Source organism: Coregonus clupeaformis, chromosome 19, assembly GCF_020615455.1.
Source record: "Coregonus clupeaformis isolate EN_2021a chromosome 19, ASM2061545v1, whole genome shotgun sequence".
In the NCBI taxonomy this organism is placed as follows: Eukaryota; Metazoa; Chordata; class Actinopteri; order Salmoniformes; family Salmonidae; genus Coregonus; species Coregonus clupeaformis.
The window spans coordinates 9,810,846-9,832,316 of record NC_059210.1 but is presented as its reverse complement, the minus strand read 5'-3'; the positions used below and the strand labels follow the sequence as shown (position 1 = coordinate 9,832,316).

The 21,471-nt window shown below is 45.5% G+C and overlaps 1 protein-coding gene across 7 annotated transcripts; it reads left to right on the top strand.

Annotated features, from left to right (window-relative positions):
• The first annotated feature begins 1,921 nt into the window (after positions 1-1,921).
• Positions 1,922-21,172, top strand: LOC121531620 (cytosolic carboxypeptidase 2). Of its 7 annotated transcripts, XM_041836935.2 has the most exons (23): positions 1,933-2,015; positions 2,187-2,222; positions 3,014-3,172; positions 3,468-3,650; positions 3,895-4,002; positions 4,101-4,190; positions 4,259-4,406; positions 4,614-4,746; positions 4,882-5,061; positions 8,336-8,574; positions 10,246-10,473; positions 10,572-10,731; positions 11,083-11,209; positions 11,452-11,552; positions 11,674-11,841; positions 11,969-12,046; positions 12,176-12,226; positions 17,158-17,250; positions 17,527-17,580; positions 17,678-17,746; positions 18,401-18,589; positions 18,902-18,956; positions 20,902-21,172. In XM_041836935.2, exons 3-23 carry the CDS (start codon positions 3,037-3,039, stop codon positions 20,982-20,984), a joined length of 2,673 nt encoding a protein of 890 aa, XP_041692869.2. In that variant the 5' UTR covers positions 1,933-2,015; positions 2,187-2,222; positions 3,014-3,036; the 3' UTR covers positions 20,985-21,172. The 7 variants fall into 7 exon arrangements, with proteins under 7 accessions (XP_041692866.2, XP_041692865.2, XP_041692871.2 ...); XM_041836932.2 differs by lacking the exon at positions 2,187-2,222 and having other exon boundaries at positions 1,922-2,015; positions 17,678-17,741; XM_041836931.2 differs by lacking the exon at positions 2,187-2,222 and having other exon boundaries at positions 1,922-2,015.
• Positions 21,173-21,471: the final 299 nt, after the last annotated feature.

Below are 21,471 nucleotides of genomic sequence, written 5' to 3'. Positions count from 1 at the left end.
TGTTGACATCCAGGTCATGTTTAACCTTTTATAACATTGTCCCAGTCTGAGTAGCACCTGTGCCTGTTGCTTCCACCATGTTGGTTCAATGATTTATATATGTCTAGTTTCTCCATTTGTAAACAGTGGGTTAATTGCACACTTAAAAAAAAAAAAAAAGTGTACTGTTGTCTGGCAACACAATCTCTTGCCTTGCATGTGGTGTGCATAGTTACATCACCGATACATGCATGTACTGTAATGCATATTACATGACATCAGTTACCATCATCTTATCGGGGCACAGAAAGTCTCATGAACTCCCACCTATAGATATCACGTCATAGTATCTCACATAGAGCCCTCTGTGTGTGTGTGTGTGTGTGTGTGTGTGTGTGTGTGTGTGTGTGTGTGTGTGTGTGTGTGTGTGTGATGAATTTTCCAGAGCAGTAGGTGTAACTGAAACCAGCTCAGAAAGCAAACCACTGCTAGGGAACCTTAGAGACACCTATAAATAAACAGACACACATTCTGGTGGCCTTTATGGAACTCATGGAGTGATGAACCCATGGCAACATGCTTCTTCTGATTCTCTAGGATGGTATCTATAGTCTGGATTCTAACAGAATTGTTCCGTTTCACTTCATCATGAAGCAATTTAGTTTGGATCCATACTAGAATGTTAATGGTTGTATCTCGAAACAAAACAAAATGACAAGTAGCCTAATTCATAGGCTATAACTTTGTAACAACCATTTTACTAGGTGCAGTACAAGTAAATACCTGGAAATATATTTTTCCAACCCTGGGTTTAATGTTCCTAGAAGAGGTAGATCATATTACAAATAAAATGAATAACATCAACATCAATCATTTAGAGTGGTGCAAGTTACATACAACACGTGTGTGTGTGTGTGTGTGTGTGTGTGTGTGTGTGTGTGTGTGTGTGTGTGTGTGTCCAACACTGTTGTCTTTCAACCCTCCTTATCCTCTCTTGGCTCAGGAACCCTGATAACAACCCCCTCTTCCCTGACACCTGGCAGGTCATTACAGACCATTACCAAATGAACAGTGTGTATGATATCTACCTTGAGAGCAGCAGTGCCTGATGAACAGGAGTGCCTCACACCACAAGAGATAATGAATGTAAGAGATAAATTAAGATAATAATTATGGTATGAGCGTTCTAACGTTACCCTTCTTTGTCTGTAGTGATTGACATTATCTCTTTACCCTTGTTGACACCTGACACTATCCTCTTGACAGTTTCAAGTAGGCCTATACCCTCATTTTATAGTGTGGTTGAGAATTGACCACTCCAGCAAATAACTCAATGAAAATATGTGTTGGGAAAGGGAATCCTCTCTATAGGCCTGCCCACCAGTAGAAATATATACTGTGAAGGTATACTATTCTGCAACAATGGTCGTCTTGGGAGGACAACCTCCCCAGGACTCGTTTAGTTCAGTTTATTAATTCGACCATTTTAAAAACAAGCACACATAAAACTTGACATACATGCACATGCGTAAAACCATCGAGGATAACACACAATAAATTCTGGGACTTATTTCCATTGTGGTCCTCCTATCAAATTACTACTGCCAGATAATCAGTCATTTGTTGTCACCACAAGACATGTTTCACAGTTATGAGATGACACCCAACACCTTCTTACAAAAGCAGCAGAAATGATTAATTGTGCACAAATAATATTGGAATTTAAAACACTGCTTTTCTTCCCATATAAGTTACAAAAATGTTAGTGCGCTCATGCAGGAGGATACTTGTTATTTTTTATGTATTATACTGATTGATATACTTGTGATACATGTGATACAATGTAGCCCTTCGTTCAAAGAAAATATTGTATCTTTCAACATAACAAGTAGAAGAATGTTGGGGATTTCGCGCCACGTTAGTTGTCATGGTGACCGTGTACTGTAAATGGTGCATTTTCCGCTCTGCAGTCTTCACCTGAAACAACACGCTGCCGATGATGCTATGGCAGGCGACAATCTTGAGTGATGCATGCGGTAGGTAGCGAATGCACTCACTCAATAATTGCATAGGAAGTATATTGATAACTAGCTATTGTAATTTCACCTAAACCAAACAGTAACAAAGACGTTAGCTAACTAGCTAGCTAGCCTAGCTAACGTTAACGTGCCACTGACTGGTGTGTGTTGTGTTTTGTTCTTTCACAGGTGACTGATGTTGACCAAGTCCTGAATGAATAAAATGTCAGCATTATTTTTGCAATCTTGAATTGTTGGCTAAACCAATTAAACCTAGTTATCACGATATTAATGCATTTTAACGTTACCTGTTGTTTTTTGTTTTTTATTTATACATAATTTTGTTGTAGAAGCTTATTTTGCTCAGTTCATAAGTCAATGAAACCAAACCACCATTCATGATGGGTTATGATGTCACAGGAAGACGTCTGTCAGATTCTAATTAATTTAGCTAGTCTCTGACTTTCTGGAGAGTTTGTCTCATCTTTTTGAATGTTCAACGCTGCTAAATGAGATCAGGCCAGCAAGTTTTAAGTGACGGGGTGAATTTCTGTGGAGTCAGATTGAATTACAGTCTGGCTGGCAGCAGCATACCAAGTAGAGGTATTTTGGAAATCTGCCCTCAAACCACTATGTAAATTGATATTGCAACTGTAAAAAATGTATCCTGCTGGGTTTGCCTGACTCATCTTTACTATGCTTTTTTGAAGCAGACTTCACAGTCATAACCTATATGTGACTATTTCAGAAATATATATTCATGATACCAAAAGTACCATGGGCAACAATACAAAGATAGCTACAGGTACACAGATGTAGAAACCATTCTAAAAAGACATGCATCTGCAATGAAAGGATGTATCCTCTCTGCAACAGGCAATATGAGGGTTAGTATGATCTTGACAGCGAGATTATGTAATGAGATTCATGCATGTTTATGAAAGCTTGCAGTCTCGTTGAGTGAGATTACCCTGATGTACATTCAAAATGAGATAAATGATCCTGCCATTCCACAGGATTTACAGGGGATGACAATGAGATGAGGGACAACGTTCATGGAAGAACATGTCACCGCTCTTTCAGCTACTCGTATTTTGATGATGAAGAGGAGGAGTTGGAGGATGAAGAACAGTTGAAGGCACCTGCAGAGGAGGAGTGTTCCCATAAGAGTAAAGGTAAGATAGAATCCAAGTACAGGAGGGCACATAGCACCAACCATAGCTTGGTTGTTCGTTTTCACTGTCAAAGGTAGAGCTGTAAGAAATGTATGTTTTTTAAAAGTCTATTGTATCATTAAAGTTTCAAAGAACAATGAAACCACTTAATTAACTACATGGTTTGGAAATTACTAACTAACTTTCACCAAACCAATGGAAAATGTAGTTAAACTAGTCATGAAGCTACAAGTATTGTAATTGCTTCCGAAACTGCTCACCATATTGGCTGAAATCCAAACTTCTTCCCACACAGATGTGTCACGTGTTTCTCCACTACCCAGAACCACCCAGGTGGTATTTGAGATCCAGTCGGGAAGGGCTGTGCCTCGCCTCAGGGAGCCCCGTCACCTGTACGGTGTGTCTGGACATGTGTCCCAAACACTGCCACGCTGGCCCCACAAGTGGGAGGTCATCCCGGGGGAAATAGAGCATATTGGTGAGAATACTACAGACTAAAGAGAAATGGGAGGTCTCAAGAGATGTATAATCGTTTAGAGGAAAGCTAGGCTTTAGACCAGAGTCAAATAAGAGTCAATGTCACATTACAAGAGCACTTCATGTACTGAAAAGAGATTCAGGAAAAGCTCTCAATCTTAGATCCAAAGAGCACCTTTTTATTTAAATTTTTCACAACGCAAAGCAGCACTCCCTCTTTTGTCTTCTCTTGTCTCTGTTGTCAGAGTGGGCTCCTCCCTTCCCAGAGCCGCTGTGTGCTCAGATGAACACCAACGAGTGGCTGAGACCAGAGTCTGAAGAGGAAGGCACTGTCGTGTATGACACACAGAGAGGTAACTCCAATCAAGTGTCAGATCTGTCAATCACTGAGCTCTACTACAGACCTGCCTGGGTTAAAATAGTAGGCTGTTTGTTTTGTTTGGAGCGCCAGATGGGAGGGAGGACTACTCCATTGATTCCACTGCGCCAGTCAAGCTCAATCAAGCGCACCTGGAAAGAAACAAATGCTATTTGCACCCAGGTCTGCTCATCCCCAGGACACATACAGTGCGTCATGTCTCTTTGTTTTAAATGTCCATGTCTATGCAGATAAGGATAACTACTTCCTGGGTTCTCGTGTGGGGGGCCGTCGCTCCTCCCTGACCGCTGCTGCTGTGTCTCTCTCTGGACCCGATGACATCACTCTGCTGTTTGAGGGACGCTTCGAGAGTGGCAACCTGCTGAAAGCAACAAGGGTGTGAGTACAGAGCATCCATATGAATTGTCAACCCTCTCACACTGTCATTCAAAGTTCTGAGTGAATGAATGTTCACTCACCACCACTTATATTCTGTGTTGTGTGATTCGATTTCAATCGTCTCATGTTGTCACGCATCCTAGTTCTGAGTGAATGAATGTCCACAGTCATTTACATTCTGTATAATGTTATTTCATTTCATTCCAGTGGTGAATTTGATTACGAGCTCTCCCTGCGGACGGACCTGTACACGGAGAAGCACACTCAGTGGTTCTACTTCCGGGTGAGGAACACGAGGGCAGGGGTGCTTTACCGCTTCACCATCACCAACCTGCTGAAGGTAGGTTGTTATCACCATTTTGTCTTTCTTTTCTCTCTTTCTGTAGTAAAATGTTTTACAACACGTTCATGTGACATACAGTAGCTTGACACTTAATAAATAATAAAAATGAATAAATGTTGATTTGATTTGAAGGTGACCAGTCTGTATGAAGAGGGCCAGCTGCCTCTGCTCTACTCTGAGGAGGAGGCCCGTGTCCAGGGGGTGGGCTGGCATCGCGTGGGCCAACAGGTCTCCTACCAACGTAACGGACGCCAACACGCCAACCAGCCCTGCTACTCCCTCTCCTGGACCTTCTGCTTCCCTTATGACCAGGTAAAGGGCAAGAACCACAGTGCTCAACTCTTATCCTCTTGTCTTGTGTAAATCAATGAAACGGTGCTTGGAGCCAACAATCAATTACATCATAAATAGAAAAAAGGGCCAGCACTGACTTAAATCCTTTGTCTACATTCTGATTGTGCCCACAGTTTCAGAAATATGTCTACACATGGTATTCATATTGTCGCAACCCCTATTACTAGCCTGTTCAACCTCTCTTTCGTATCGTCTGAGATCCCCAGAGATTGGAAAGCTGCCGCGGTCATCCCCCTCTTACATTTACATTTTACATTTTAGTCATTTAGCAGACGCTCTTATCCAGAGCGACTTACAGTTAGTGAGTGCATACATTTTCATACATTCTCCCTCTTCAAAGGGGGTGACACTCTAGCTCCAAACTGTTAAAGACCTATATCCTCCTCCCTCTATTTAGCCACCATTTAGAATCCCACGCTTCCGCTATGCAATCTGGTTTCCGATCTGGTCATGGGTGCACCTCAGCCACGCTCAAGGTCCTAAACGATATAATAACCGCGATCGATAAAAGACAGTACTGTGCAGCCGTCTTCATCGACCTGGCCAAGGCTTTTGACTCTGTTAATCACCGCATTCTTATTGGCAGACTAAATATCCTTTGTTTCTCAAATGACTGCCTCGCCTGGTTCACCAACTACTTCTCAGATAGAGTTAAATGTGTCAAATCAGAGGGCCTGTTGTCTGGACCTCTGGCAGTCTCTATGGAGGTGCCACAGGGTTCAATTCTCGGGCCGACTCTATTCTCTGTGTATATCAATGATGTCGCTCTTGCTGCTGGTGACTCTCAGATCCACCTCTACGCAGACGACACCATTTTGTAAACATCTGGCCCTTCATTGGACACTGTGTTAACAAACCTCCAAACGAGCTTCAATGCCACACAACACTCCTTCCGTGGCCTCCAACTGCTCTTAAACGCTAGTAAAACTAAATGCATGCTCTTCAATCGAACGCTGCTTGCACCCGCCCGCCCGACTAGAATCACTACTATCGGCGGGTCTGACCTAGAATATGTGGACAACTACAAATACCTAGGTGTCTGGTTAGACCGTAAACTCTCCTTCCAGACTCACATTAAGCATCTCCAATCCAAAGTTGAATCTAGAATCGGCTTCCTATTTCGCAACAAAGCCTCCTTCACTCATGCTGCTAAACATGCCCTCGTAAAACTGACTATCCTACCGATCCATTTACAAAATAGCTTCCAACACTCTACTCAGCAAATTGGATGTAGTCTATCACAGTGCCATCTGTTTTGTCACCAAAGCCCCATATACTACCCACCATTGTGACCTGTACGCTCTCGTTGGCTGGCCCTCACTACATATTCGTCGCCAAACCCACTGGCTCCAGGTCATCTATAAATCACTTCTAGGTAAATCCCCGCCTTATCTTAGAATATTGGTCACCATAGCAACACCCACCTGTAGTATGCGTTCCAGCAGGTATATCTCACTGGTCATCCCCAAAGCCAACACCTCCTTTGGCCGCCATTCCTTACAGTTCTCTGCTGCAAATGACTGGAACGAACTGCAAAAATCTCTGAAGCTGGAGACACTTATCTCCCTCACTAACTTTAAGCATCAGTTGTCAGAGCAGCTTACCGATCACTGCACCTGTACACAGCCCATCTGTAATTAGCCCAACCAACTACCTCATCCCCATATTGTTATTTACATTGTTATTTATTTTGCTCATTTGCACCCCAGTATCTCTATTTGCACATCATCTTCTGCACATCTATCACTCTAGTGTTAATACTAAATTGTAATTATTTTGCACTATGGCCTATTTATTGCCTTACCTCCATAACTTACTACATTTGCACACACGGTATATCGATTTTATATTGTGTTATTGACTGTACGTTTAGTTTATTCCATACAGTGGGGGAAAAAAAGTATTTAGTCAGCCACCAATTGTGCAAGTTCTCCCACTTAAAAAGATGAGAGAGGCCTGTAATTTTCATCATAGGTACACGTCAACTATGACAGACAAATTGAGAAAAAAAATCCAGAAAATCACATTGTAGGATTTGTAATGAATTTATTTGCAAATTATGGTGGAAAATAAGTATTTGGTCACCTACAAACAAGCAAGATTTCTGGCTCTCACAGACCTGTAACTTCTTCTTTAAGAGGCTCCTCTGTCCTCCACTCGTTACCCGTATTAATGGCACCTGTTTGAACTTGTTATCAGTATAAAAGACACCTGTCCACAACCTCAAACAGTCACACTCCAAACTCCACTATGGCCAAGACCAAAGAGCTGTCAAAGGACACCAGAAACAAAATTGTAGACCTGCACCAGGCTGGGAAGACTGCATCTGCAATAGGTAAGCAGCTTGGTTTGAAGAAATCAACTGTGGGAGCAATTATTAGGAAATGGAAGACATACAAGACCACTGATAATCTCCCTCGATCTGGGGCTCCACGCAAGATCTCACCCCCGTGGGGTCAAAATGATCACAAGAACGGTGAGCAAAAATCCCAGAACCACACGGGGGGACCTAGTGAATGACCTGCAGAGAGCTGGGACCAAAGTAACAAAGCCTACCATCAGTAACACACTACGCCGCCAGGGACTCAAATCCTGCAGTGCCAGACGTGTCCCCCTGCTTAAGCCAGTCCAGGCCCATCTGAAGTTTGCTAGAGTGCATTTGGATGATTCAGAAGAGGATTGGGAGAATGTCATATGGTCAGATGAAACATAAAAAAATTAAATTAAATTAAAATTAAAATGTGTCTCATATCTGTCCATTGTGACTAGATTTCCTAGACCATCCCTGTATGCAAATTATTTGACAACTATTATTTCAAAATAATATGGATGTATTTATTTACATTTTACATATTGATGCCATAAATCAATGGTACCACCTGTCAATGATTTTAGAAGGCGGGATAAAGAGGATTTAAATGGTTTCTCTGTCTACACTGGTAAGATATCCAGACAAAATGCGTGCCTGACTATCTCTGGAGGTGGTCAGGAAGATCTGATCACAATCAGATCACAATGCATCTTTTAATCCTACACCTGTCTAAAAATGTGGGCACAATCAGAATGTGGAGAAGATCAGGACAAAGGATGCATGTTAGAACCAGGTATAAACATGTTACAATATATCAATATCAATATACAGGATATTATTATACTTTTCTTCAAATACACAATATAATGCAATCTATTTACAATACAGTGAAGTTGTTATTAATGTCGCCCTTACGACCAGGATACCTGTTACCTGGCCCACTGCTACCCTTACACCTACTCCAACCTGTGGGCCCACCTGTCCGAGATCGAGCGGGACCCCCGCCGCTCGCGGTTCTGTAAGGTGCGGACCCTGTGCCGGTCGCTTGCGGGTAACCTGGTTCCGGTGCTGACGGTGACCAACCCATCCCACCGAGAGGACAGGAGTCACAAGCCTGCTGTGGTGCTGACCGCCCGGATACACCCCGGGGAGACCAACAGGTAGAGACCAACAGATAGAGACCAACGGGCAGAGACCAACACGTAGAGACCAACAGATAGAGACCAACAGATAGAGACCAACAGGTAGAGACCAACAGGTAGAGACCAACAGGTAGAGACCAACAGGTAGAGACCAACAGATAGAGACCAACACGTAGAGACCAACACGTAGAGACCAACAGGTAGAGACCAACATATAGAGACCAACATATAGAGACCAACATATAGAGACCAACATATAGAGACCAACATGTAGAGACCAACAGGTAGAGACCAACAGGTAGAGACCAACGGGTAGAGACCAACGGGTAGAGACCAACACGTAGAGACCAACAGGTAGAGACCAACAGGTAGAGACCAACAGGTAGAGACCAACAGATAGAGACCAACAGGTAGAGACCAACAGGTAGAGACACCCGGGAGACCAACAGGTAGAGACCAACAGATAGAGACCAACAGGTAGAGACACCCCGGGAGACCAACAGGTAGAGACCAACAGGTAGAGACCAACACGTAGAGACCAACACGTAGAGACCAACAGGTAGAGACCAACAGGTAGAGACCAACAGATAGAGACCAACAGGTAGAGACACCCCAGGGAGACATACAGGTAGACACCAACCGGTAGAGACCAACAGGTAGAGACCAACAGATAGAAACACCCTGGGGAAACCTACAGGTAGACACCAACCGGTAGAGACCAACAGGTAGAGACACCCCGGGGAGACCTACAGGTAGAGCCCAACAGGTAGAGACCAACAGGTAGAGACACCCTGGGGAAACCTACAGGTAGACACCAACCGGTAGAGACCAACAGGTAGAGACCAACAGGTAGAGACCAACAGGTAGAGACACCCCGGGGAGACCTACAGGTAGACCCCAACCGGTAGAGACCAACAGGTAGAGACACCCCTGGGGAGACCTACAGGTAGACACCAACCGGTAGAGACCAACAGGTAGAGACCAACAGGTAGAGACCAACAGGTAGAGACCAACAGGTAGAGACCAACAGGTAGAGACCAACAGGTAGACACCAACCGGTAGAGACCAACAGGTAGAGACCAACAGGTAGACACCAACCGGTAGAGACCAACAGGTAGAGACCAACAGGTAGAGACCAACGGGTAGAGACCAACAGGTAGAGACCAACAGGTAGAGACCAACAGGTAGAGACCAACAGGTAGAGACCAACCGGTAGAGACCAACAGGTAGAGACCAACAGGTAGAGACCAACAGGTAGAGACCAACAGGTAGAGACCAACAGGTAGAGACCAACAGGTAGTGGTTGGGCGTGTCTGAAATGGCACTCTATTCTGTATATCAGGGCTATTCAACTCTTACCCAACGAGGTCCGGAGCCTGCTGGTTTTCTGTTCTACCTGATAATGAATTGCACCCACCTGGTGTCCCAGGTCTAAATCAGTCCCTGATTAGAGGGGAACAATGAAAATGCAGTGGAACTGGCTTCGTGGTCCAGAGTTGAGTGTGAGGGCTCTATACAGTGCACTGCTTTTGACCAAATTCAGATTCCGATTTGTTCATTGCCACACAATCTAAGATAAGTGTTATTTTCATTCCGTACAGCATGGTAGAATAACTCTGATAAAGTGCCATACTATACATCAAATATACAAACGTACACATTCAAACATTAAATACAACCGACCAACAGCTCCTGGGTGATGAAGGGCGTCCTGAACTTCCTGCTGGGAGACTCTCCGGACGCGGCGCTGCTCCGAGATGCCTTCGTCTTCAAGCTGGTGCCCATGCTGAACCCGGACGGGGTCATAGTAGGTAACTACCGCTGCTCGCTGGCCGGACGAGACCTCAACCGTAGCTACAAGTCCATCCTCAGAGAATCCTTCCCTACCGTGTGGGCCACGCACACCATGGTCCAGAGGTATCAATCATTCAACCAATCTATCCATAAATCAGTTAACCAATCAATCGATCAGTTAGACCAATCAGTCAGCCAATAATATCACGTATGTCCTCCAGACTGTGTGAGGAGCGTAAGGTGCTGCTGTACTGTGATCTCCATGGACACAGCCGTAAACACAACGTCTTCACCTACGGCTGTGAGAAACCCCGGTCCGCTGACAGACACCCTCACGAACGAGTCTTCTCTCTGATGCTCAGCAAGAATTGCCCTGACATGGTTAATTACTCTTCCTCACTCATTGTTCTATCCCCCTTAGCCAAGGCCAGGGCCCGTATCCACAAAGAGTATCAGAGTAGGAGTACTGATCTAGGATCAGGTCTCCCCTGTCCATATAATCTTATTCATTCTGATCTAAAAGGCAAAACTGATCCTAGATTAGCACTCCTACTCTGAGACGCTTTATGAATACAGGCCCAGTTCAGATGAAACGGACGAGATAAGATCACACAATTTAGCTTGATCTGAACTGCCTAGTTCTTTCTCATGTTGGCCGTTGGGGTTTCCAAGATTAAGCTAATCTTCACAAAAGACTGGCTGCTCAAACATTGTATCTTTGTGTGTCCTCAGTTCTCGTTCGGGAGCTGTAAATTCAAGGCACAGCGCAGTAAGGAGGGAACAGGCAGAGTGTCTCTGTGGAGGCTGGGGGTCCTCAACTCCTTCACCCTGGAGACATCCTTCTGTGGCTCCAACATCGGTAAGGATATCCACCACATCACTGCATCTCTGCCATGTCTCTCTAGCAGAAGAGAGCGAGACAGAGACACAGTGGAGCTAGATTTTTCTACCAAACTTTAGTTACATGAATGGAAAGGAAACATTTGATAGACTTGTTATAACTAAAGTACTTTACTTGATTCAGAGTAAACTCCACACGTCTCAGGGTTTACCAGTCAGATTCAGTCAGACCAAATATGTTCACTTTTGGTTTGATTCCAGGTAAGAGGAAGGGGACCCATTTCAGCACTCAGGACCTGGAGATGTTGGGGGCTCAGTTCTGTGACACACTACTGGACTACTGTGACCCGGACCGGACAAAGGTGGGACCAGAACCAGACACAACTGTCTGTAGTCCTGCCGATATCTGCTTGTTCACAGTGTAAGCACAGTATCTATATTGAAGCAGATCTCACCAGTCTCACTGGTCTGTTGTTTCTGCAGTACAGCACGTGTTTGAGAGAGCTACAGGAGATTATGAGACAGGAGGCAGGTCTGCCAATAGACAATGAGCCTACAGATACTTTACTGACTGACCACGAGGCCAGCGCCAGTGGATCCAACAGCTCCCAGACAGACGGACCTCCTGCTCACCTCCAGGCCTTCAACAAGGTACTAACAGTGGTAGTAACTGGTAGCAGTAGTATTACTGTCTCGCTAACAAAACGTTTCTGTCTGGGTTGGAGTTCCGAAGTGACTAATAACTCACCGGTCTGTCTGTATTCTCTCTATAACATAGATGGTGTCCCGTAAGAAGCTGAAGTCCAAGAAGGAGAGGAACAGATCTCACCTGGTCAGGGTCAGGGAGGAGAAGGGGGTGAGTATAATCAGTGGGATGGTTGGGTCATGCTCTCACTCTGAATATGGACCAGATATGTCCTTTAGAAGTACGGATAGGTTTCCTTTGTTAGTTCGTCTTCATTTTTGCTATTCTTTTACATTACAGGAAAATGGTGTCAAAGGGACGTTGGAGAAAAGCAAATATGTATTGAAGCCTGTAAGTCCCAATGTTTTACACATCATAGGCAATGAAAAGGAAGAGGAACTCCCAAGTACAGTGCATTGGGAAAGTATTCAGACCTCTTCCCTTTTTCCACATTTTGTTACGTTACAGCCTTATTCTAAAATGTCCTCATCAATCTACACACAATACCCCATAATGACAAAGCGAAAACAAGTTTTTATAATTTTTTTGCAAATGTATTAAAAATAAGTATTCAGACCCTTTGCTATGAGACTCAAATTTGAGCTCAGGTGCATCCTGTTTCCATTGATCATCCTTGAGATGTTTCTACAACTTGATTGGAGTCCACCTGTGGTAAATTCAATTGATTGGACATGATTTGGAAAGGCACACACCTGTCTATATGAGGTCCCTCAGTTGACAGTGCATGTCAGAGCAAAAACCAAGCCATGAGGTCAAAGGAATTGTCCGTAGAGCTCTGAGACAGGATTGTGTCGAGGCACAGATCTGGGGAAGGGTACCAAAACATTTCTGCAGCATTGAAGGTCCCCAAGAACACAGTGGCCTCCATCATTCTTAAATGGGAAAAGTTTGGAACCACCAAGACTTCCTAGAGCTGGCCGCCCGGCCAAACTGAGCAATCGGGGAGAAGGGCCTTGGTCAGGGAGGTGACCAAGAACCCAATGGTCACTTTGACAGAGCTCTAGAGTTCCTCTGTGGAGACTGGAGAACCTTCCAGAAGGACAACCATCTCTGCAGCACTCCACCAATCAGACGGAAGCCACTCCTCAGTAAAAGGCACATGACAGCCTGCTTGGAGTTTGCCAAAAGGCACCTAAAGGACTCTCAGACCATGAGAAACAAGATTCTCTGTTCTGATGAAACCAAGATTGAACTCTTTGGCCTGAATGCCAAGCGTCACGTCTGGAGGAAACCTGGCACCATCCCTACGGTGAAGCATGGTGGTGGCAGCATCATGCTGTGGGGATGTTTTTCAGCGGCAAGGACTGGGAGACTAGGATAGAGGGAAAAATGAACGGAGCAAAGTACAGAGAGATCCTTGATGAAAACCTGCTCCAGAGAGCTCAGGACCTCAGACTGGGGTGAAGGTTCACCTTCCAACAGGACAACGACCCTAAGCACACAGCCAAGACAACACAGGAGTGGCTTTGGGACAAGTCTCTGAATGTCCTTGAGTGGCACAGCCAGAGCCCGGACTTGAACCCGATCGAACATCTCTGGAGAGACCTGAAAATAGCTGTGCAGAGACGCTCCCAATCCAACCTGACAGAGCTTGAGAGGATCTGCAGAGAAGAATGGGAGAAACTCCCCAAATACAGGTGTGCCAACCTTGTAGCGTCATACCCAAGAAGACTTGAGGCTGTAATCGCTGCCAAAGGTGCTTCAACAACGTACTGAGTAAAGGGTCTGAATACTTATGTAAATGTAATATTAACTTTTTATTTATTTATATAAATTTGCAAAATATTCTAAAAGGCTGTTTTTGCTTTGTCATTATGGGGTATTGTGTGTAGATTTAATCCATTTTTCAATAGGGCTGCAACGTAACAAAATGTGGAAAAAGTTAAAGGGGTCTGAATTCTTCTGAATGCGCTGTACAGTCGTGGTCAAAAGTTTTGTGAATGACACAGGTATTGGTCTTCACAAAGTTCACTGCTTCAGTGTTATGAGATATTTTTGTCAGTTGTTACTATGGTATACTGAAGTATAATTACAAGCATTCCATAAGTGTCAAAGGCTTTTATTGACAATTACATTAAGTTTATGCAAAGAGTCAATATTTGCAGTGTTGACCCTTCTTTTTCAAGACCTCTGCAATCCGCCCTGGCATGCTGTCAATTAACTTCTGGGCCACATCCTGACTGATGGCAGCCTATTCTTGCATAATCAATGCTTGGAGTTTGTCAGAATTTGTGGGTTTTTGTTTGTCCACCCGCCTTTTGAGGATCGACCACAAGTTCTCAATGGGATTAAGGTCTGGGGAGTTTCCTGGCCATGGACCCAAAATGTTGATGTTTTGTTCCCCGAGCCACTTAGTTATCACTTTTGCCTTATGGCAATGTGCTCCATCATGCTGGAAAAGGCATTGGTCGTCACCAAACTGTTCTTGGATGGTTGGGAGAAGTTGCTCTCGGAGGATGTGTTGGTACCATTCTTTATTCATGGCTGTGTTCTTAGGCAAAATTGTGAGTGAGCCCACAAGCCCACTCCCTTGTCTGAGAAGCAACCCCACACATGAATGGTCTCAGGATGCTTTACTGTTGGCATGACACAGGACTGATGGTAGTGCTCACCTTGTCTTCTCCGGACAAGCTGTTTTCCGGATGCCCCAAACAATCGGAAAGGGGATTCATCAGAGAAAATTACTTTACCCCAGTCCTCAGGAGTCCAATCCCTGTACCTTTTGCAGAATATCAGTCTGTCCCTGATGTTTTTCCTGGAGAGAAGTGGCTTCTTTGCTGCCCTTCTTGACACCAGGCCATCCTCCAAAAGTCTTCGCCTCACTGAGCGTGCAGATGCACTCACATCTGCCTGCTGCCATTCCTGAGCAAGCTCTGCACTAGTGGTGCTCCGATCCCACAGCTGAATCAACTTTAGGAGACGGTCCTGGCGCTTGCTGGACTTTCTTGGGTGCCCTGACGCCTTCTTCACAACAATTGAACCTCTCTCCTTGAAGTTCTTGATGATCCGATAAATGGTTGATTTAGGTGTGTCACGATCGTCGAACACAGAGGACCAAGGCGCAGCGTGGAATGCGAACATACTTTTATTTTTAATGATCACACGAACAAAACAACAAAACGATACGTGACGTCCTTGGCAATAGACACTAACCAAACACGGAACAAGATCCCACAAACACTGTGGCAAAACAGGCTACCTAAGTATGGTTCCCAGTCAGAGACAACAAGCAACAGCTGATTCACGTTGCCTCTGATTGAGATCCACACCGGCCAACATAGAAACAAATGAACTAGATAAACACCCTAGCACACAAAACACATAGAAACCACACACCCTGGCTCAACATAACAGAGTCCCAGAGCCAGGGCGTGACAGTACCCCCCCCCCGGACTGCGACCGCGCCAAACATAAACCGAACAGGGGAGGGCCGGGTGGGCATTCCTCCTTGGAGGCGTTTCCGGCTCCGGGCTTGACCCCCACCCTCCCAGCAAACCCCCCAAAGCGCCCCTGGTCCGGTCTGGCCCTGCTGGCCGGAGCTGGACTGAACACTGGTGGAGCGGATTGCTCTAGCTCCGGAGTGGAGCAGCTGACCGGTGCCGGACCAGGCACCGGTGGAACAGGCACGGGCTGTGCCGGACTGACGACGCGCACCACAGGCTTGGTGCGGGGAGCAGGGACGGGCCGGACCGGGCTGACGACGCGCACCATAGGCTTGGTGCGGGGAGCAGGGACGGGCCGAACCGGGCTGACGAGCGCACCACTGGCTTGGTGCGGGGAGCAGGAACAGGCCGGACCGGGCTGACGACGCGCACCATTGGCTTGGTGCGGGGGTGCAGGGACGGGCCGAACCGGGCTGACGAAGCGCACCACTGGCTTGGTGCGGGGAGCAGGAACAGGCCGGACCGGGCTGACGGCACGCCGCACCACAGGCTTGGTGCGAGGGACAGGAACAAGCCGGACCGTACTGGGGACACACACCACTGGCCCTACGCGGGGATCAGGAACGGGCCGGACCGGACTGGCAGCACACCCCAGTACCTCTCGCCGTGCCTCTACATTCTCCTTCCCCCTGGTGACCAGTGACTCCCGTAACCTGGCGGCCTCCTTTGCCAACCCGCTGAACCACTCTATCCCGGCCTCCTGCTGCCCCGTCGTCCACAGCGTGAGCCCCCCCCTAAAAAATGTCTGGCTGTCTCTCCTCCCCGTGGGCCAGGCCTCCATGGCTCTCGCCAGACTCTCGCTCCTCTGCTCCCAAGTCCAGCCTCTCTCCTCCTCCCGCGGCTTGACCCAGTCGAGGTTGATATCCTTTAGAGCCCTCTCTGGCGTTGGCTCCTGGACACGCTGCTTGGTCCAGTTATGGTGGGATCTTGTTCCGTGTTTGGTTAGTGTCTATTGCCAAGGACGTCCTGGACACGCTGCTTGGTCCAGTTATGGTGGGATCTTTTCCGTGTTTGGTTAGTGTCTATTGCCAAGGACGTCACGTATCGTTTTGTTGTTTTGTTCGTGTGATCATAAAAAATAAAAGTATGTTCGCATTCCACGCTGCGCCTTGGTCCTCTGTGTTCGACGATCGTGACAAGGTGCAATCTTACTAGCAGCAATATCCTTGCCTGTGAAGCCCTTTTTGTGCAAAGCAATGATGACGGCACGTGTTTCCTTGCAGGTGATCATGGTTAACAGAGGAACAACAATGATTTCAAGCACCACCCTCATTTTAAAGCTTCCAGTCTGTTATTCTAACTCAATCAGCATGGCAGAGTGATCTCCAGCCTTGTCCTCGTCAACACTCTCACCTGTGTTAACGAGAGAATCACTGACATGATGGCAGCTGGTCCTTTTGTGGCAGGGCTGAAATGCAGTGGAAATGTTCATTTAGTTCCAGGTAGAACCGTTTTGGTTCCATGTAGAACCCTTTCCACAGAGGATTTTACATGGAACTCAAAAGCGTTCTTTCTACCTGGGACCAAAAAGGGTTCTACCTGGAATTAAAAAAATATCCTCCCACTGCCTTTTTTCTAAGAGTGTAGAGACAAGTGGTGTCACTTTCACTCCCTCTCTCTCTCTAGCCCCATACACACTTTTCACAAAAATGTTTACACCAACATTGTGTGGTGTCACCGCTACGGTTCTGTTAACAATTTTTGTGCAGTCAAGTTCATCAGAAAATATCTGTTGTATTAGCTACAACCATTGTGTCGAATGTGTTGTACATCAGTTGTAGAACCTGAGTGTGTACGGGGCCTCTGTTTGTGTTCCAGTTAAAGGCTCCTCCAGTAGTGCCCAGGAGGGAGCCTCCAAAATGGAGGGAGAGACAACTGGTCCCGCCTGAGCCCAGTCCTCCAGATAAGAAGGTAGTCTATCGTTCCTTCTGAACGGAGAGAAATGCTGTTACCCTGGTTATATTTTTCATCATTCTCTTACCCCCCTCAAGTGGTGTAGGAGAATACTGCGTTCCCACATTCACACTCACAACATGAGATTCATTTGAATCACTGAATGTCCTGATGTACATGTAACTAAGCATACTTCTTAAGCATGTGTTTATTTCTGCATCCGTCAGTTATTCCTTTATCATGATGATCATGTTCAGAGCATGTATCACCGTCCACCATGCGTGTTTCCTCCAGGTGTCTGTCCTATACTTTGTCTTTGACACCAAGAGGCCGGCCATGACATCGAAGGTAGAACTCTTATTGACAAGTCAAAGCCGAAAACGCTTTGTTTTACACTACAGTACGTAATGTGAATGATTGGCTTGTCTTGGTTTCGATTTTACAGTCGGAGTACCTGCAGCACCTGATGGCTGATTATGTGAGGAGCAGGATGCAGTTTACCCTCAATGGTAGAGTAGGTCTTCTCAAGGTCTTCTCTTCTCCTCCCTTCTCTTCTCCTCTCTTCTCTTCTCCTCTCTTCTCCTCTCCTCCCTTCTCCTCTCTTCTCCTCTCTTCCCTTCTCCTCTCTTCTCCTCTCTTCTCTTGTTCTCTTCTCCTCCCTTCTCCTCTCTTCTCTTCTCCTCTCCTCTCTTCTCTTCTCTTGTTCTATTCTCCTCTCTTCTCCTCTCTTCTCTTGTTCTCTTCTCCTCCCTTCTTTTCTCCTCTCCTCTCCTCTCCTCTCCTCTCCTCTCCTCTCCTCTCCTCTCCTCTCCTCTCCTCTCCTCTCCTCTCCTCTCCTCTCCTCTCTCCTCTCTCTCTCTCTCTTCTCTTCTCTTCTCTTCTCTTCTCTTCTCTTCTCTTCTCTTCTCTTCTCTTCTCTTCTCTTCTCTTCTCTTCTCTTCTCTTCTCTTCTCTTCTCATCTCTTCTCTTCTCTTCTCTTCTCTTCTCTTCTCTTCTCTTCTCTTCTCTTCTCTTCTCTTCTCCTCACTTCTCTACTCATCTCTTTGTCTCTCTTCTCTGCCTTCAGTACATTAGATACATATTGTATGAACTTCTCTCTGTAACACCACATACCTGCCTCTCATTACTAATCTGTATCCATCCCATCCTGTCCATGTTGCACTGTAGGCTACGACTGGGGTCCTGGCCAGTGCCCCCAGGCCACCCGCCCGCCCCCCCACCATGTGCCGTCCTTCCTGCGTCCCACCCTGCCCCCCTCACAGCTGCCCCGGGACAACAGAGACGGGGAGCGGCTGCCCGGCCTGGCTAACCTGCCTGCAGGAGACAAGTCCATCAGAAGGCTCTCCCCAGTCCAGTGTAAGCAGAGAGAATAGACAGCATGTTGTTGCTGGTACTGTTAGTGTTAATGTCCCCAGTCCAGTGTAAGCAGAGAGTGGTAGATGGAACTGTTACAGCCATAGAATCAAAATTACTAGAAAGGGCATTACAATTGAATTCAAAGCGTACCAGTCAAATTGCCGTAGTCTGAGATGCTTTTTCCAGCCTCGTTTTCTCTCTCTAGTTTTCAAGTTTTTCTGTTTTAGGAATTGGCATTTCTGCGCTCTTTGACATACTGTATGTGAAAAGAAGCATTCTATCTCTTCTAAATTCGTATCTCTCTCTGAAAAGGGAGAGGACCCAAGTCCTATACCGCCCCATCCAGCCTGCAACTTCCATCCAACAGGTAAAGACACATAGTTATTGATTGATATACAGTTCCAGTCAAAAGTTTGGACACACCTACTCATTCAAGGGTTTTTCTTTATTTGTACTATTTTCTAAATTGTGGAATAATAGTGAAGACATCAAAACTATGAAATAACACATATGGAATCATGTAGTAACCCCAAAACATATTTTATATTTGAGATTCTTCAAAGTAGCCACCCTTTGCCTTGATGACAGCTTTGAACACTCTTGGCATTCTCTCAACCAGCTTCATGAGGAATGGTTTTCCAACAGTCTTGAAGGAGTTCCCACATATGCTGAGCACTTGTTGGCTGCTTTTCCTTCACTCTGCGGTCCAACTCATCCCAAACCATCTCAATTGGGTTGAGGTCGGTGATTGTGGAGGCCAGGTCATCTGATGCAGCACTCCATCACTCTCCTTCTTGGTCAAATAGCCCTTACACCGCCTGGATGTGTGTCTTGGGTCATTGTCCTGTTGAAAAACAAATAATAGTCCCACAAAGCGCAAACCAAATGGGATGGTGTATTGTTGCAGAATGCTGTGGTAGTCATGCTGGTTAAGTGTGCCTTGAATTCTAAATAAATCACTGACAGTGTCACCAGCAAAGCACACACACACCATCACACCTCCTCCTCCATGCTTCATGGTGGGAAGCACACATGCGGAGATCATCTGTTCACCTACTTTGCGTCTCACAAAGACACAGCAGTTGGAACCAAAAATCTCAAAGTTGGACTCATCAGACCAAAGGACAGATTTCCACCGGTCTAATGTCCATTGCTCGTGTTTCTTGGCCCAAGCAAGTCTCTTCTTGTTATTAGTGTCCTTTAGTAGTGTTTTTTTTTGCAGCAATTCGACCATTAAGGCCTGATTCACGCAGTCTCCTCTGAACAGTTGATGTTGAGATGTGTCTGTTACTTGAACTCTGTGAAGCATTTATTTGGGCTGCAATCTGAGGTGCAGTTAACTCTAATGAACTCATCCTCTGCAGCAGAGGTAACTCTGGGTCTTCCTTTCCTGTGGCGGTCCTCATGAGAGCCAGTTTCATCATAGCGCTTGATTGTTTTTGCGACTGCACTTGAAGAAACATTAAAAGTTATTGAAATATTCCGTATTGACTGAACTTCATGTCTTAAAGTAATGATGGACTGTCGTTTCTCTTTGCTTATTTGAGCTGTTCTTGCCATAATATGGACTTGGTCTTTTACCAAATAGGGCTATCTTCTGTATACCCACCCTACCTTGTCACAACACAACTGATTGGCTCAAACGCATTAAGAAAGAAAGAAATTCCACAAATCAACTTTTAAGAAGGCACACCTGTTAATTGAAATGCATTCCAGGTGACTACCTCATGAAGCTGGTTGAGAGAATGCCAAGAGTGTGCAAAGCTGTCATCACGGCAAAGGGTGGCTACTTTGAAGAATCTCAAATATAAAATATATTTTGATTTGTTTAACACTTCTTTGGTTACTACATTATTCCATATGTGTTATTTCCCGTGTGTTATAGTCCTGTGTAGCTCAATTGGTAGAGCATGGCGTTTGCAACGCCAGGGTTGTGGGTTTGATTCCCACCGGGGGCCAGTATGAAAATGTATGCACTCACTAAAAAAACTGTGAGTCGCTCTGGATAAGAGCGTCTGCTAAATGACTAAAATGTAAAACATTTCATCGTTTTGATGTCTTCACTATTATTTTACAATGTAGAAAATAGTAAAAATAAAGAAAAACCCAAACTTTTGACTGGTACTGTACATAGATATGGATACGTAGATGTGCAAATGTTGACGTACCTACAGTAAACATACAATGGTAGACATTATAGATCTGTGATGGTGTGTGTGTGTGTGTGTGTGTGTGTGTGTGTGTGTGTGTGTGTGTGTGTGTGTGTGTGTGTGTGTGTGTGTGTGTGTGTGTGTGTGTGTGTGTGTGTGTAGTCAGGAGAAGTGCAGCACAGCTCAGGGACACCAGTGTAAATGCCACCTATGGCACTGCTAGGGCTGAAGGAGGACAGAGCTGAGAGGACAACAACAGGAAGACCAAGGATATCAGAGACAGCCACTAGAACATACATGGGCTTTATTCTCCACAGACAGACAGACGAGCAGCAGATATACCAGGACCTCACACAGTAACCCTAGTTCTACCTGTCCAAGAGCACTCATTAAACGTGCTGTCATTTGATTGTTGTGCAGTTTACAAGCTTTATCTGTTGTTGTCTTATTTCATTTCACCCAGTTTATCATCTCAATAGATTACCTCAACTAGACAGTCAAATATCTACCAACAAAGCCTATTTGATTTGTTATTCTTCTCACGTTAAGATACTCTGAGAGTACTCTAGTACAATACACTCTCCAAGGGTCAGTAGTACAAAGAGATCAACCTACAGTGGGACAGACACCAGGCTGTCCCCATATTCCTAACAAAAACGGCCAACGCAACAAAGGCTGTTATCCATACACACATTGTCACACAAGATAAAACATGGATGGCGGTTGTCCAAG